Source organism: Eleginops maclovinus, chromosome 16, assembly GCF_036324505.1.
Source record: "Eleginops maclovinus isolate JMC-PN-2008 ecotype Puerto Natales chromosome 16, JC_Emac_rtc_rv5, whole genome shotgun sequence".
Taxonomy (NCBI): Eukaryota; Metazoa; Chordata; class Actinopteri; order Perciformes; family Eleginopidae; genus Eleginops; species Eleginops maclovinus.
This window is the reverse complement of record NC_086364.1, coordinates 17981165-17998017: the sequence shown is the minus strand read 5'-3', so window position 1 is coordinate 17998017 and position 16853 is coordinate 17981165. Positions and strand designations below refer to the sequence as shown.

Below are 16853 nucleotides of genomic sequence, written 5' to 3'. Positions count from 1 at the left end.
GACACATCCCCTCCTCGAAGAGTGTAGCGTGGGGGAGTGGGGGTTAGTGAAAGGGATTTTTCCTTTTTTGTTTGTGAATACATTGGACTTGTTTCATAGATTATTTTACTTGTTGTTTTATTTGTCTTTTATTGTGATGAAATTGTTTACAATTGTTTACGTTTCAGCTCTGTGATTGGACGAGCCTTTCAGTCAATGACAGCTGATGGACATGCATGATGGTTATTTTGTGCAAAAGTTTAGGGAAAGTCACAACTGTACACAAATGAAGTAATGAAGTCTTACAGCTATTTAAACAAGAAGTCAAGATAGTGGAACCCACTTACAGGGTCTGTGGGATATTTTTTTGTGTGTGTATGGGACATATTATATAACAACCATTGAAAGAACCATGTGCTCAGAAACACATAGGCCTACGTAGACTGTGTATCTGTGGAAGGTCCTGCTGATGGAATCCCTTGAGTCCAAAGACAGAAACTGAGAAATAATGGTGTAAAACAAAGGAATGGAGATGACGAGAGATGGAGTTGGCAGCTAAGGATAAGCATTGTTGAGATATCATTAAAAAATGACATAGCCGAACAAAATACAATTGAGTATTCAGGATGGTGGAAGAAATAATGGTTTCTTACGTAATAGAGAAAGTCAAAATCAAAAAGGAGAGCCTGAGACTCTCCTGGTGCCTGAAATCATCCGATACTACACTAATTAGATTATTGCTGGGATGAAAGAGTAATACACACACACACACACACACATATAATGTGTATGTACCTCTGTAAATAAATTAAATGTATTATTATTATTATTATTATTATTATATAAGAAGGCGTAACAACTGATAAGAAATGTGTATAAAAGCCCTTGAACATTGTAAAGGTAGTCACTTCATGAACTGTCTCGTGTTTGCTGTACTTTGTTGAATCTTCAGTGAACTCTATTCTATTGGAACTCTTTTGACTCTGTTCATTTTTTGAAAGTTAAATAAGGGTTAACTTGTGAAGATCTCGAAGACATCCGACCCAACTGGAGTTATTCTGGAGCCTCAGGTCAGTTTTTGATTGGTAATCGAGCCTTATCCAGAATTACATATTAATCCCTTATTTAGGCAAAATATTTCTCCTTCAATGTCTCATCATGTTAAATCTGTTTCCTCCCTATTTCACAGTGACATGCACCCCCCAATTTGAACAAGATACAAGATAACATGCTGAGGCTGATACCACCATATTATTTACTTGAGATACTATGACCTCTCAGGGAGATGGTGTGATTATGTACAACACACTTTAGCTCTCAGGTGAATACTCTCTCAAAGTAAAGATGTAGCTTTTCATGTTGTACTTAAAAACAAGACAGACCCAAAAAGTAAGACATGTATTTGGTTTATTTTCACATAAATGCATCATTAATGCAGGGTTAATATTGCACATACCATTGCAGTAATACTACAGGGTTTTTTTTGTTTACATATATGAAAATACATTATGTGGAGGCAAAGAATAGCACTGTAACTCTATAGTGAGGAAGTGTTTGCGACGATTACGTTAAAGCAGCAGCAGCATAGAGGGTGGTCACTTAGTGGAGCTATTCAATAATGGTCTTTAACATCAGGCTCTCTGATTCCTCCCAGTGATAATTATATAACCATCATACTTTAATGTGATATCTACTGGATTTTAAAGGGAGAGGACGGAACTCAACCCCAGATGCATGGCGTGGGGCAGATACGTTGGGTTTTAGTTGCTGGAGACTTGATCACCAGATCCTTGATGATCTCCACTGTACCGAACAACGGGAACAGCTTCTCTTTGAAGCACTCGTTGTAGGTGTAAATGTGGATGTGTTTGTCCACGTCATAGAAGGACAGCTGGCCGCGGTCGTAGTCGAGGTAGATGCCCACCTTTCGGGGGATGAGGTAAGGCGGCAGGGCGGTGAAAGGCACCGTCAGCGCCTTCAGCTCAGAGCCCCTCTCCAGCCGCAGGCTCAGGTAACCTGTATCTGTGTTCAGGGACTTGAAGCCTTTCCTCAGGGCAGACTCTTTGGCCACGCCCAGCCTCCAGTCCCGCTCCCCAACCTCCGCTTCCCAGTAGTGGCGGCCAGAGCCCAAGCCCTCCATCCCAACGGCACACCACCAGCCGTCGAAGCGCTGGTGGCAGTTGGGAATATCCTTCCTCTCAAAACCACAGCGCATCCGCTTTTCGTCGGAGGAGATGAGCAGGTCAGGGTTGGCTGTGTCAAGATCCAGAGTCACCTCCACTAGAGAGAAAAATAACGTGGTTTAAATGACATAGAGGTACAGCGCAGATTCACGTTTATATTTATAATTTCATCAAATAAATGCTGTACCTGCAGCATCTGAGATCCAATCCCACACTGCAAAAAAACAGAGGGGCTTTAGCAATAATAAAACGCCTTGTTTGTAGAGCACCCCTCACACAAGATAAGCAGTACAGAATGCTTAACAATAACGGAAGACATCTTTCCTAGACATCAAATGAAAAAGTAATACAGTATCAAGTTTATGGGACACAAGATGGGAAATAAAAAATAAGATAACTTATACATAGAATGGATGACATAGAATGGAAAATTAAACCAAATTATGTGTCTTATTCTCCTCTTCTTAACATGGAGATTGGAACCAGAACTGAGAAAGGGCTCTGGTGCACTCTCTAACATCAAATGTGTTGTCTTCCCGTTGCTTGCTCAGATAGCTGGATGAAAACACTAGTTAACTTCTTCACTTAAAACCTAATGCCTTGTAGATAATCCTGTATTTTAATGGTTACAAACTAAAATCAAACATAAGATTGCCAAACCAATAGCGGAAGAAGGCCCCTACTGACTGAGCCACTGCTGACTCAGTTCTCTTTTTATGGGGTCCATACAAAGAGAACTGAAATGTTGATCTCTACATCAAGTGTTTTAAAACACAGTGGTGTAGGTAATGTTTTGTATGCTATTATACAATGTCACTCACCTGGTTGAGGGATGTAGGATATGCTACCTGGATGGAGAGAGTAACAGACTCATAAGGATTGACATTTTACAGATTTATAACAGAAATCAACTTGATTCATTTTTAATTCAATACCAATCTTTTGAGTCTTCTGCTTCCACATGAGCCACTGCTGCGGGATGGTATCCTGCAAGAACACCAACAAAGGTTTGTATTACACCTGCCCAATAAAAACAAGAAGTTAAGCTGACTGTGTGCACTGTTACATGGACTTCTACCTTATCTGGGCGCTGCACAATTAGAGTCCAGAAAACCAGCTCCATAGCGGCCAGCAGATTGGGTGCGCGGCCCCAACGCCAGGCTGACTGCAGGTCCTCCAGAGCCTTAGCCACAGGTTCCCCGGGCCACACACTTTGCTGCAAGATGGTCAATATTAATAAAATATGTCTACTGAGTAAACGTTGCCAGGATAGCAGGACACGTTATTTATATTTTTCACCTCAGGCTGAGCTCTCAGGTCCTTGATCCAGTTGAGAATCACAGCTTTGGCCTCCAGCAGGTCCTGCTCATTAATCATATCAGGATGCTTTACATCCTCCATCTCTGGCCAGCCATCAGTCTGCATGGGCCTCTTCTGCACACAGAAACATGCCTTTAGTGGTTAAAAAAACCTCTCTATTCAGTAAGTCAATGCATTATTTTTGTAGATAAGCACCTTGCTCTCAAGCATGGAGGCCCACTGCAGGACGAAGACCCTGCAGAGAGGGGTCGGCCAGGTGTCATCCAGGTTCCAGATGTGCTCCAGGACTTCTGACCTCTGCAGAGGCAAGGGAGGGAAACATGGGGTTGGTGAAAGACAGGAAATTAAGACAATAACTAATCTTCTTTTGGTCCCTGATTTGTGGTAATTGTCCCAATTAGCTCAATACCAGGGCTAAACAGTTTAAGGAAGATATGTGATAATGTTGTTTAAGATCCCTATAATAATATTCATCCTATGAAAATATATTAAAAACTCTGTTCTGCCTCTCAATGTACTGCTAAAATACAACACATTTTAAAGTGCACTTCAACTAGATCAAAAAACGTACAAAATTCAGGACTTTTGTGATGTGTTTATGGTGCATGGTGACATTGTATATACAACTTTTTTTTAAAGTTACAATAGTTTATTTAAAAAGAGTAGATAATTGTTCAATTTCTTGGTCCTTTTCTTACAATTGATCCTCTCTAACTGTGTTTACATGTGTGTAGGGCTGTGCTTCACACACAGCAAAGCAAATTCCTTGTATATTTAAACCTACTAGGCAATAAACCTGTTTCTGATTCCGATTGTGCTGACGATTAAACAACTATACTTACATACAGTATACAGTAGTTAGTGAGTGTATATATAGGGAAGAGTTTCTTTTTTCATTTCTGTTTTCATGAGGGAGTTTTCACCTGGCACACTCGGCTTAGATCTCTAGCCAGATCCACAACAAACAGCTGATCTTCATCCAGAGGCTCCCTCTTCTCGTTCTGCGCTCTTTTGCGTGATTCCTGTGAGAAAAATAAAAAATGTAAGGATTTTCTGTGGGAATGTGTTTGGAAAAGAGAAGAGATCTCAGCAAAGAAAGGACATTTGAAAAACGTCAGTGCTGCTTTTCAAGTGCCTCAGAGTAATAAGGTCAAATTAGAAAAGCATGGGGTCACTGAGCCTTATTAAAATGCACACCGAGGCTCTGTTCCTGTCAACAAGAGAAAGACAGAGAGACACCCCTTTTCTTCCAGTGTCTTTCAGAAGCTCTCTCTTGTTCAATCACACCAGGAATGGAGAAATGTGTGTAGTCCTGTGGTACACAAAACTGTTGTCACGTCAACTGTCTACTTGATTTGACCCAAAAACAGGTTTGCACATTAAACACATGATGTTTTGGGCTCTTTTTCGAGAGGAAAATTGACTAAAAATAATGCCTTACCTTTATTTTGGCTGTAAAGTTTTTGGCCGGCTCCAACATGAAGTGAAAACATTGCATCATCTTGACGGGTCTGTATTAAGAGTCCGACAGAGAATAAACACAAATACATGTGAGTTCAGAAAATGATTTACTAGCAAAAACACGACTATGTGTTCCTGAAAGCAGCCTGGACACTCTGACACAGGTCATTAAATCATTTTGAAATACTTGTACTCTAATTGGCTAAAGTATTACCATTTGATGACACTTAATATGTCCTCATTGCAGTGGGACATATTTTTATTTAATTACATTTTGAATTCAGGGCATTTACTTGTAATGGACCATTTTTAGACTTCTTCTTTTACTTATGGGATATAAGTACTTCATCTACTAAAGATCTGACTACTACTAGTCTGATAGCTTTTTGTCATCCTGTGTTAAAGTAAAATGTCACAGCTGCTATTAAATCGTTTTAGCAAACAATTGTATGATAAAATTTTGACTTTGAACCCCAAACACATTAAAGGTTGTGGTCTGTGAGATTTGAATCTGTAGTCAGCCACTGAACTGGAACGCTGCTGATGTTTATATCCAAAACACCAGTGTTATGTGAATCATTAAACATGTGATGGAAAGTTCACATGGCAATTTAAAAACATCGCATCAGTTTTCAAAGTCACCGTGGTCACAGCCTCGCCTTGGGCAGGCATAAAACATATAGATACTAAAGTCAAATCATCTCTGGTACAACATGAGGAATTGGTCTCTTAGGAGGTCATATCAGAATCAGAATACCTGTAATAAGATAGTACACATACAGTAAGAGATCCTATGCCGCAATCAAAACAGGCAGCCTAAAACATGCCAGGCCCTGCACACTTCCATCTCCTAGGATAGTCTCAATATCTCTACTGTCCTCCTAAATTACTTTCTGTCCATCATCCTCTGCAGAAAAGTGCAGTAGCTCAGTGTCTGGCTGGCACTGAAGATGTTGGGATGACCAGTCAGGTTTTCATGCTGACCCAGACTGACTGGGTGTACATAAAGGCATAAATGAATCCTATCTGTACTTGCACTTTACCCCCATTTAATTATGAAGCACTGGAGTTTATCTACAGTTGTCTCGAACACAGTCATAAATAGAGGCCTGTTTGGCTATGAATAAAGTTATGCAGGTCATCTTTTTTGTGTATGAAGCACATCGGATCAGTCAAGCTCCAAAAAGCTGCAACCCTCATGGATCTGGGTACAGCAGTGTAAGTGGATTCATATGCTGTGTTTCAATACAATGCAGTAATGATGATTCATGCAATGCTTAAATCGGAAATATTACAGTTTTTGCATCACCAAATTGTAGTGACTGAAACAACACTGTAACGTGATTGCAAAATAAATGCTCCGTTAAAATGGTTAATCAATGTCGTGAGAAAACATGACCCTGCAGTTTTTAGAAGCGACCCAGTTTGAGGCCAGCTGATGACTGCGCATGAAGTAAACACACACCTGCTGGGTGACTTTGCGGCAAATCTGGATTATAGCTGCAGATATACCCCTTTTATAATGTGAAAAATACTGTATCTGCATCTCTGCGGGCAACAGAAATAACTATTTCACCTATTTGTGCCAGTAGTTATGTCATAACTGCAGAGCGTCCAGCTCAACAACAGGAATAACAATAATGATAGCGCGCACATGACGCACGAGCCTACCTTTCTCTTCGTAGGTTTTGCAAATAAGTTTTCTTCTTGTCTTGAGTTGAGAAGCGAGCTGATGTCTGTGTCTGCAGGAAGTGTTGGTACTGTATGCTGCAGTGTCTGACCTTGTTTACATGCCAGACTGACGCTCGGCTGCTCGGGCAGGTTCGGTTTTCTCCGTCAGTGACGAACGACGTCCTCCGGTGGACAAGGCACGTAGCCATGTTTGGAAGGTAATTATGACTCAGGTCTACAGTTTGGTATAACTTAACTATTGATGTCTGTATACAACCTTGGTGTACTGTGCATTCTGCTACTTTCAACTACTACTTACTAAACTTTTATATAAATATTGCACTAATTTTTCTACATTACATCCATTAAATGTCTATTTTTACTTTGCATAAGTCCTACAAAACATTTAATAAAATGCATGGTGAGAAACTTACCGGCCTAACAGTGTAAAGTATTTTAAGTGAGCTCCACCTCAGATATAACAGTAAAATGATTCTTGCATGCAATAGTCCTATAATTTATAAAGATATTACTCAGGGGTCGTTTTGCTGCAAAACAACTAAATTAGCTTCTGACAGCTTAAGTGCATTTTGCCAATAACACCCCCAAGTCATATTTGAATGCAGGTTGTAAAGGGGGAGTATAGAGTATGTTTACAATGCTGTATTTCGGACAAAGAAACAATTTAATATAATTAAATGACAGCATAATGTATGTGAAGTACCAATAATATCAATGAGGCTGATGAGAACTGATTATTGATTATTAAACTGAAGCATACATGTACATAGAGACATTAACATAGATTGCCGCCCCCCTCTGGCTAAATGCTCATATACTTGATATGTGAAATATAAATTTGGGAGGGGAGATTATAAAGCTGCTGCTTATTTTTAATTTAAAAGTTAGGCTCATATAATCACTTTTTATGCAACTTTGTGTCTTTGGAACTGGGAAAAAAGTATTTGCATTTTGGCTCCACAAAAAGAAACATCTGAGTAGAGTTGAAAAGGACAACACAGTGTGTGGGATAATATGCTTGTGTGTAATCAGGTTGACTTTAGAGTTTCACACACAGTGATATTTTTGTGTTTTTCAGTCAAAGAGGAGGGCTGTGTACAACATTCTGCATGCAGGCTCTGCAGCCTATTGACATGGATTTGGCTTTCCACTTGAAATGCGCGTAACACTAAACATGGTCATATGATTCATGTAAACGTAAAAATAGTAACAAAATGACATACTGCTCAAAACAGGCTTTCATTGATCTACTGAGAGCTTAATGCACTTCTCTGATTTTAAAAGTAATGACTAATTTGCAATGAGACGAAACATCAAAGAAAATGTGATTTAGGCTCATTAGATATTTGGTATGTCTCGGACAAGGTGTTAAAAGCCAATAACCATTACTAACTATGAATAGTATTGTTTGTCTTTTTGTGATTATTTCTACTAATTTGATATTTTTTGTGGTCGTTTAAGAGCTGCCCCCCAAAAATATCAAAAGAGCTGAAGAAAAAAAGGAGAAATAGGGGCAGACATTTCTCCACAATTAAATATGAGTTTGGTTTTTTCAAGAAGAAAGTTGGATAAAATTCTTAATTTGAATGTTCCTTTCTGTCTCTCACACACCCACACATACAAATTCATGAAAATATCAAATCCCAGCCTCTCCGTTTGCACTGATGATGACAAAATAGAAAGGTCCATCAACAAATTAATATATAATTATTACATTTGTTTTAAGATATGATGAGGAGTCGTCGTTCTTCAAATAAATACAGTACATGACAATGTGCAGGACAGAAATTTGGCGAGTGTACATGCAAGAATGACTTTGTGTGATGAAGTAAACAAAGCAGGTTTCCACACAGGTGTTTGTTTTCATTTCACATTCAAGCTGCTGAACAGCAGAACAAACAAATCAATGCTTCTGAAAGTGAGAAATCATCAAGAGCCCAATCTGCCTTAATGAACAAACTGCTCATAAAAGCAACATATATGTGTTATTATAAGTCCATGGAACGCACTATCATTCATACCTTTTTATTTTTCTTCTAAATGACCCTCTCAAATGCTCTATGGCAGTATGTCACAACCTTGGCAAGATACAAACAGGCCTTATTGACAACATTATGAGGTCTCTGGTTTAGGACAATAAAAGAGTAAACAAGTGTTCCATGATAGTATAATCAGCAAAGTAAATAGTGGTTCCCTTTTTTGGTATTTTGTACTCCACCTTTTTCTTCTTCAAGGTGTACCAGCCACCTCAGTAAATGTCAATATCCTGGGATTCTCCTTTGAAATTCATCAGCATGTACAGTAATGGTCACAAAGTGTTTTTAACATTCAAAGGTCTCTTCACAAAACTCCTCTTTGGTTGCTCCTTCATCAGCTGTCTCTCAATTTGAGCTCAGTCTTGAGGTATCAGCTTGTGTAAAGTGAAGAAGATCAGGTTTTAATCCACTCTTCTTCGTTTGGTAACTTGATCTGTGTATGTAAAGCTATCACACGTCCTTCACATTCACGAGATAGCTTGATGCTTGCTCAGTAAAATCACACAGGTAGAACAGTGCTGTTGGACTCAGAGTTGATCAGATGAGGTGTGTCCGTATTGGCGAAGGTACTCTGAGGGCACGAGATGTCCAGATTGGATGACAGGATGTTGTACGGCAGCTCCATAGACTGGCGGATAGTCTCTTCATATGTTGGAGGAGGCTGGAGGAACGGCAGAAAGACAGGAAAATATTTACTTTGGAAATTAAATCCAAAACAGCTGCTCAGTAACAACAGCTGACAGTCAAAAGAGCAACTAGCTGGTGAAAATATTGTAGCAAATAGCTTTTCTTTTAGGAGTTGGTAGAGACCAAAACCAACACTCAAAGAGAGAAAATATTGGACTTTCATTGGGATAAGGGATATCGTATTTCGGGCCAGTGTAGTTTAAAATAAATCATTTATGGAACCAGCTGAGGGAAGTAATTTTCAAAGAAAAAACTTGTTTTCCGAAATGAAAGTCATTTACTGGAAAAATCTAAGATGTTCTCTGAGATGAAAGTGGTACATTTACAGGAAAAAATATCTTAGAAAGATTAGAGTCACAAATTGAATCAATACAGCTTGTTGCAAGAGGTGAAAAAAAGAGGAGATTTTACATGTTGCGATCCTAACCAAGACTTTCAATGCAGTTTTTGCTTATTGGCTAAAAGACAAAGTCCTTGCTATCCATCCATTTGAGACCATTGTTGTGATTTCATATAAAAACTATGTAGTCCCAGGACAAACGTTTTTCTCTTATAACACCCTGAGTTCTGATTGAAATCCCTAAAAATAAGTGGAACATGTTTTTTATTTACACTACAATTTAATCTTCACTTCAGCCGCCTGGAACATATTCCACTCCAATGCATTATCTTTCTGATCACATCGGACAGATTCACACTGGGCCTTCTTATCTTTTAATTGCTTGGGGACCCTCAGGCGACAAGAGCAACCCTAGTGCCCTGCCCTCTGCGTGATACACACACCACACACATATACACACACACACACCGTGCCACAAAGTTTTACTACTATCCTGCCTCTGGCCACAGGACCGACGTAAATTAAGGGACCATCAGTCAAACTGTAGTTGGGACAGGGAGACTTTTCAGTGGTGATGGGTTGAGACTGTGTGTGCTTTCTTTGTGTGTTTCTGTGTGTGTGTGTGTGTGTGTGTGTGTGTGTGTGTGTGTGTGTGTGTGTGTGTGTGTGTGTGTGTGTGTGTGTGTGTGTGTGTGTGTGTGTGTGTGTGTGTGTGTGTGTGTGTGTGTGTAAGGGATGGGTAGCCATGCTGAGGACTGTTTAATTACAGAAAAAAGACGGAGGTCAAAGTAGAAAAAACAGTAGAAGACAGGAGCACAAAGCTGCATTCCCGGGCTCTGTTTGCTCTCAGGATGCAGGCTTTAATTATGTTTGATGTGCCTTTTTCTCATTACCTTGTTTGCCCAAGCGTTGTGCGAGTCAAAAGCTCAGGAAAAGATCAACACGGTAAAACCTTGAAACGCGTCTGCCAGCATAATTCAGCAGCGAGCGCGAGACGAGCAGATAGTGCTTCCTGTTTACCGCACTCTGAATGCTATCTAATCTTTGAACAAGCTCTTGTTACAATATTGCATGACAACGTGGTCATAATAGAAAGAGCCTGCTTCTTATTATCTCTATTCACTGGGAGAGACCCATGAGCCTTGATAATGACAGTTTATATGAGCTGAAGCTAAACCTGTAATAGGAGTACAATATCTCCTCTGTTCCCAGGCTCAACAACAGCACCTGAAAAACTTCATTGTCAAAGCATTTGTGACTGTATCGAGTGTTAATCCCTGCTTATACCGACCTCAGTCACAATGGGTCCATTGAGGCCGAAGCGGTCTGCGATCATCATGTGGATCTGCCTCTGGCGGTCCTTCTTTCGGACGCTCTCGTATGAGGGTAGCCTCGGCATGGGGGAGTCCAGAGTGGGGAGGCTGTAGCTGGAGGGCAGGCCGATGTAGAACAGCTGACCCGCCTGCTGAGACACACAGAGGGACACTTATGAGGGGCAGGAAGATGTGCCGAGGATGTGTGGATCATTGAAACCTGCTTGACCTCCAAAATGACCACATGAGTATAAATTACATCCTGTGATCCCTCAATACTTGGAGGAAAATTTAGTGGGTAAAATGAGAACAACTGCCTTAGACAAACCCCATTTTCAAACAAATCTTTATCTGAAAACAAACTATTACAAAACTATATCTCCAATTCTTATTGACCCAGTCGATGTTCACTACTTCACTAACACATGCATTTTCACAAAAACTGAACTATTTGAAACACGTCAGTATATACTTTCTTACAGTTCCGCAGGATTTTCACTCGTTGTGACAAGTAGCCTTAGCCAAGAAATCTGTGTTCCTAGAGTAGTTAACGGCTGATACTGCTCCTTAAATGAGACTTGGTTTGTGGTTGAATAGTCAAAAAAAAGATGGGAAGGAGAATATGTAAAAATAGACCATCCATCTACACTTACAGGCGATGCTTTGCAAGTTATTTTTTATAAGAAACCTCATTCATAAAACAAAGAACATAAGTGCAAATGTACAATTTAAATAAAGACTCTTGTCGAAAACAGAATCACACCTCCTTAGAATGATGTTTTCAATTTATCCTGACAAGTGCAATTAAACAGGGACGTTGGTTGTTTGTGATGCAAGGGTCCCTTTAAGTGTTGTTGCTGTAGGGAATTGTGTGATGACATTATCACCTCTCCCTTCATAAATAATTCTGCATTGTTCCCTAAGTAAATGGGATAAGAAAGAAACCATTTCAACACATTTCCTTAACATTTAGAGAATTCGCCCAGCCATTACGGAGATGGCCACTTAAATACTTCTGGGTCATTTCACTCAATTAGGAACCTTCTTGGTAAAAACCGATGTGAGAAGTCTTGGATTATACTGCATGAGTTGATAGTTTGTAAACAGATTTTTTTACGTAGTTGTTGGGATTCAATTCATTAAGACTTTACGTTTTTTCCTCGCTGTGGAGGCATGCGAGACAAATAAAGTTTCTTCAACAACTTTAGGTAACTCGGGCTGAGTATTTTATTAACACATGTGTATTTTTGGTGTAAAGTATTCCTTTAAAGCTCCCGTAATGGAAACATTGAGTGAGTGAGACAGGTGAGTCCCTATTGATCTACTGAGTAAAATGTACAGTTTGTATTATAAAGCAACTGAGAGTGTCTTTATCTGCTGCACAGAGTACGCAGAAGTCTAAATGCTTTTAGAGGCTAATAGCAGATGTTGCTAATGCATTATAGGCTCTCTCACCTGAGTGTCGTTCTCATCCATGATCTGACTCTGCTCCAGACAAGGAGATCCCACCAGTGTTTGTCTGCTGCTGTAGTACTGAGGAGGAGCACCCTGTAAAACAAGCAGTAATGGAATAAGTGTGTCTCAGCAAGCAGAGCTTTAGTTATTCATGACAGGCGTTTATTAGTTTATATTTTTATGGATCCTGCTGCAATTAGTAAAAAAAAATCCACTCATTTCAGCTCAATTGACCAATCTTCATGCCTTGTTTAATCACTGTAGACACTGGCTGGTTTAGCAATACCATAAATTATCCAATCAATAAGGCGACCACCCTCCAATTTCCGTGCCTCCTCCCTGTCCCTCCCACTCAGAAACAAGACCTGTCAGAGTCTCACTGTATGTGGTGAAAAAAGACTGCCTGGAAAAGTAGGTAATTGCCTCTGGTCTAAATGAGTCTCTTTGTGTGAAGAACAATGTGATGTCCCACTGTGTTTTGAGGGTCCCTAGGCAACAAAACACACCGTGTGGTCTTTTTTCTGTCTCTCTCTTCCCCTCGTAACTGCAGCAGGTACCTCTTAACGAGCACACTCCAATACACATTATAGCCTTGTATGTCATTCGGGTCGGCATTACAACAAAGTCAATTTGTTGCTTGACTGGGATTCGAATCCAGCGTTGGGTTAAGAGTCGTTAATAAAACTTTTACCGTTTCTACCGAGGCGATTCTCTTTGACCAAGAGGCAGTAAAAGTTTAAGTTTGGTATGTAGAGTAGTATGAAATAATGTGATTTATCATTTTCCCATGCAGGCTAGTTAAACAATGACATCACTCACACTTAGAGTGACGCACTCAAACGACCTTTGCCATAACCCTGACATCATTTCAGAGAGATGGAGACGACTCCAAAAAAGGTGATGTCAGAGATCACTTTCCCTCACTGGTTTGTACTTTTAAGAAGCAAAAAAGAAAAAGTTCTTTAAAAAAAAAAAGGGAAAAAAGGGAGACTTGTCCTTTGTCTCCTGCCATTGATTCATCCAGTGTGAAAAAGCACAACCGTGTTAAATCAGTGTTGAAGTCGGGGGAGGACCCCAGCGGCAGTGTGTCTTTTTCATCGCTGCAAACCTAAAGGAAAGCCTTTGTCCCTGTTGTGTCCCCAACACCCACACTGGGGTCTGCCCACTATTCATGGTGCAAACTGGAGCAGGGAAAGGTATGTGACGATGGAGTTGAAGACATGAAATGTCCCACAGGAGCACAATGAGAGAGCGTTTGTGTGTTTGTCAACTAACCTTCACTTTCTGTCTCCTGATAATAAAAAATGCTTCTCCTTTTTCGATCACATAAACGAATGAAACTCAAATCTGAATACACAATATGGGTGCAGACTTTGGCACTGTTTACAGTCCGTCATGTGTTTTACTGTAGCTACTGACCTGACTGTAAGGGCGTCTTATCATGCCACATGGTGTACAGACTCAGTAGTAACAAAATGCTGCTCTCTTCCAGTGAGACGCTCTGTTAGTTCCTCAAAAGGAACAACAGGACTTCACCATTAAAACCACAACTGAACAGAGCTTCCTGTCTGTTGAAGGGGGGTGGTATGAGTCCCTGGAATCCAAAGATAACACTCAAACTTCACCCCTGGGACTCTGAGAGGTGAGAAACAAGTCAGGAAGAGGATGCAGAGAGAATACACAACCCAGGAAAAGTTACTTCTGTGTTTACATTTTCATTTCACCTCATCCTGCACCTCTCGCTTACAGCTTGATTCAGGCAGAGATTGTTGTGGTGTTTATGTGATTAATAATGATTTACACTCCAACCTCAACGATTAGGTTGTTTTGCTTCACCTGCTATGCCAGAGTAAGCAAGAAAATCTGATTTGCAGTGATTTCATTATAAGGTGCTGAAGTAGCATCAATATGCGTGTTGAGTGCTAATTCTGTCCATTTCCATTAGAGTGGCTGTGGCGGATATTTCTGCAGGGCAGCTAATTTAACTGAGGCAAATCCATCGCCTTACAATGATCATATCAAGTTTATTGTAGTCTGTTTTTCCCACAGCCATGCAAATTGAATCTGACACTTCTTAATGGCGCGACACTAAGGGAGTGCACATGGTGTCTTTGAGTCTATGCCCACCCCCCCATCTCTCTTCTAGTGTGATCTCATCAACTGTGCTGGATCAGGATCACATCTGAACGTACAAGTCACTTTAAAAAAGAAAAAACTCAGCACAAAAGGCACTTTGTTTTTAGTTTTTATCTTACCATATCTGCATGTTGCCCCTGATAGGAGCATAGCTTGCAGCACTGGAGATCCTTGCGGTAAATAATGGACAGCAGCACCACAATCACCACAAAGAACACCAAAGAAGAAACTGTGAGAAATTCAGGAGAGAAGGACATGTTTGTTAATCAGTGTTAAACAGACAGACATTGTGTGAGCGTGTTTTTCGCACTGTGAAAGTTGTTAAAGAGCAGTTTTGTCCTTTAAACAGTTCAAATATGTGCAGTTGATTCATATGATGAGTCTGATTGACAGTCTGCCTCTACAATTTGAACACTTAAAGGTGTAATTTCTCTCCTTTGTGCTACCTGTCCATCAAAAAACAATGACAGCTGGAAAATAATAGACATATTCTCCCACTTACTGTAATTATGTGTTAAATTTGAGTGCAATATGTGACAGTCAAAGTAGCTGCTATCTATAAAAAGAAACGATCTAGTACAACTATTATCATACTGTTGCAGTAAGTGCAAATACAAAGGAAGTACACAATTATCCTAACACGTGTTTTTCGAGCAAAATCAGATTTATTTTGAATATTTTTGACATTTTAAAGGTTTTACTTACACGATGCAGCGACCACTGTGAGTTGGTCCGATGTCAGCTGTGAGGAGGGCATGGTGGGACTTTCAGTTGTGGACATTTCTTCTGTGTAAACTGTGAGTGTTGCCTTCAAAAATCCTCCTGAACTCATCAGGTTCAACACAAAGCCTCTCATCTTATTTATCAGAGAAAGAAACGGAGACCAGCTCAGTCGCTCCTCTTCATTGTCTGCTCGCTCTCGGACAGGGTCACAGTCCACATGCGCTCTCTGCAACTCCGATCAAACTCTCCACTCGGTAAACATGCCACACTGTGTGCGTGTGTGTGTGTGTGTGTGTGTGTGTGTGTGTGTGTGTGTGTGTGTGTGTGTGTGTGTGTGTGCGTGCATGCGTGCGTGCGTGTGCGTGTGTGTGTGTGTGTGAAGGCGAAATGACGCCCTCTTTCCCCAACGCGTGACGTCGCTCTGGCTGTGAGCTCGGCACTTTGGTTTATGGACAGCAGGCAGCAGCAGACACTACTGCCAACAGATTTATTATCAAGGCTCCTTAAGACACCAATATAATATGTAGTTATTGAAGAGGTACTCGCATATTTTACTTAACTTGAAGTAGAAATACCAAATTGTAGAATTAGCCTACTTTGTTACAAGTAAAAATCTAAATAAGGTCAAAATCATGCAAAAGTATTAGCATCAAAATATGCTCAAAGTAGCAGTAAAGTATTAGTAATACGTAATACCCCTTTACAGAAACATGTTCATTTAAATACTGGATTATGATTTATATTTGCATTATGCATGTGTCCATCACAGCTAGTGAAGGTGGAGCTCATTTGAATTATTTTGTAAAGGGAAAATCCTTGTTTCAACACAGTATGAATGTAGGCTATCTGTCCTTCAACAAAAACACAAGTGAAAAACGTAAATACGTTGTTTACCAAGCTACTTATCTTTAACAATAACAACATATCGTTTATAATTGGTTTTGTATTAGCTAATAATCTGAATTGTTAAAGTATAGGCCTATACATTTCGTACACTCATTGTGCTTCACAAACCAAACACATAGACAATTAACTCTAATGATTTGCGATTAAATACAACACGTAATACCAGGACTGAATATAACAGAATTAAAATTATAATGACAAAAAAATAAGAAGGAATAAAACAAGAATACAATGTCAGATAAATGCTAGTGGGTAAAAGAATACTTAGCGCAGATAACGTTGTACAGCTCCATTACACACATTTCAAGTAATGTTAATAAAATATGCCTACTGCTGCTTCCTGGCTGTCTAGTCTGCTCTGTGGAGTCCAGACCAGATTAACTCACTGGATGCCAGAGCCGGAGTCCCGTTACCCTGGAGACCGTGGGGGTCCTGTCTTGAGATGATTTATAAACAGACAAAGAGACAAAAATGTAGCATTAGTATTCATGGATGGGAACTATTGGAAACTCATTTTTCAACTTAAAATACCAGTTGACAACATTAAGACGTTTTTGCAATATTATCGGCCTTTTAATATTAATCGTCTTGCTGTCAAAGACGTTTTTTTTTGTTTAAAGTT

At 39.9% G+C, this 16853-nt stretch overlaps 2 protein-coding genes across 2 annotated transcripts; both read right to left on the bottom strand.

The window, feature by feature from the left end:
- Positions 1-1369: 1369 nt before the first annotated feature.
- On the bottom strand, positions 1370-6730 carry si:ch211-120g10.1 (butyrophilin subfamily 3 member A3). Its single transcript, XM_063904996.1, has 10 exons — positions 6615-6730; positions 4924-4993; positions 4406-4504; positions 3678-3779; positions 3462-3596; positions 3241-3378; positions 3098-3149; positions 2984-3010; positions 2350-2376; positions 1370-2259 (listed from the first exon to the last, which is right to left on the bottom strand). The coding sequence occupies exons 2-10, from the start codon at positions 4981-4983 to the stop codon at positions 1700-1702; spliced, it is 1200 nt and encodes a 399-aa protein (XP_063761066.1). The 5' UTR covers positions 4984-4993; positions 6615-6730; the 3' UTR covers positions 1370-1699.
- A 604-nt stretch (positions 6731-7334) lies between these two features.
- si:ch73-364h19.1 (uncharacterized) lies at positions 7335-15563 on the bottom strand. The gene is made up of 5 exons (XM_063904361.1): positions 15308-15563; positions 14722-14831; positions 12467-12559; positions 10990-11160; positions 7335-9332 (listed from the first exon to the last, which is right to left on the bottom strand). The coding sequence occupies exons 1-5, from the start codon at positions 15456-15458 to the stop codon at positions 9171-9173; spliced, it is 687 nt and encodes a 228-aa protein (XP_063760431.1). The 5' UTR covers positions 15459-15563; the 3' UTR covers positions 7335-9170.
- Between the last annotated feature and the right edge of the window lie 1290 nt (positions 15564-16853).

Coding starts and splice junctions, on each gene's coding strand:
- si:ch73-364h19.1 (XM_063904361.1), bottom strand. CDS start 15,458: ATGAGAGGCTTTGTGTTGAACCTGATGAGTTCAGGAGGATTTTTGAAG. Junction 12,560..14,721: donor AGGGGCAACATGCAGATATG/GTAAGATAAAAA, acceptor CTTGTTTTACAG/GGTGCTCCTCCTCAGTACTA. Junction 9,333..10,989: donor ATGGACCCATTGTGACTGAG/GTCGGTATAAGC, acceptor CCGTTCCTCCAG/CCTCCTCCAACATATGAAGA.
- si:ch211-120g10.1 (XM_063904996.1), bottom strand. CDS start 4,983: ATGATGCAATGTTTTCACTTCATGTTGGAGCCGGCCAAAAACTTTACA. Junction 2,377..2,983: donor ATCCTACATCCCTCAACCAG/GTGAGTGACATT, acceptor GTTTTTTTGCAG/TGTGGGATTGGATCTCAGAT. Junction 2,260..2,349: donor TTGGATCTCAGATGCTGCAG/GTACAGCATTTA, acceptor TTTTCTCTCTAG/TGGAGGTGACTCTGGATCTT.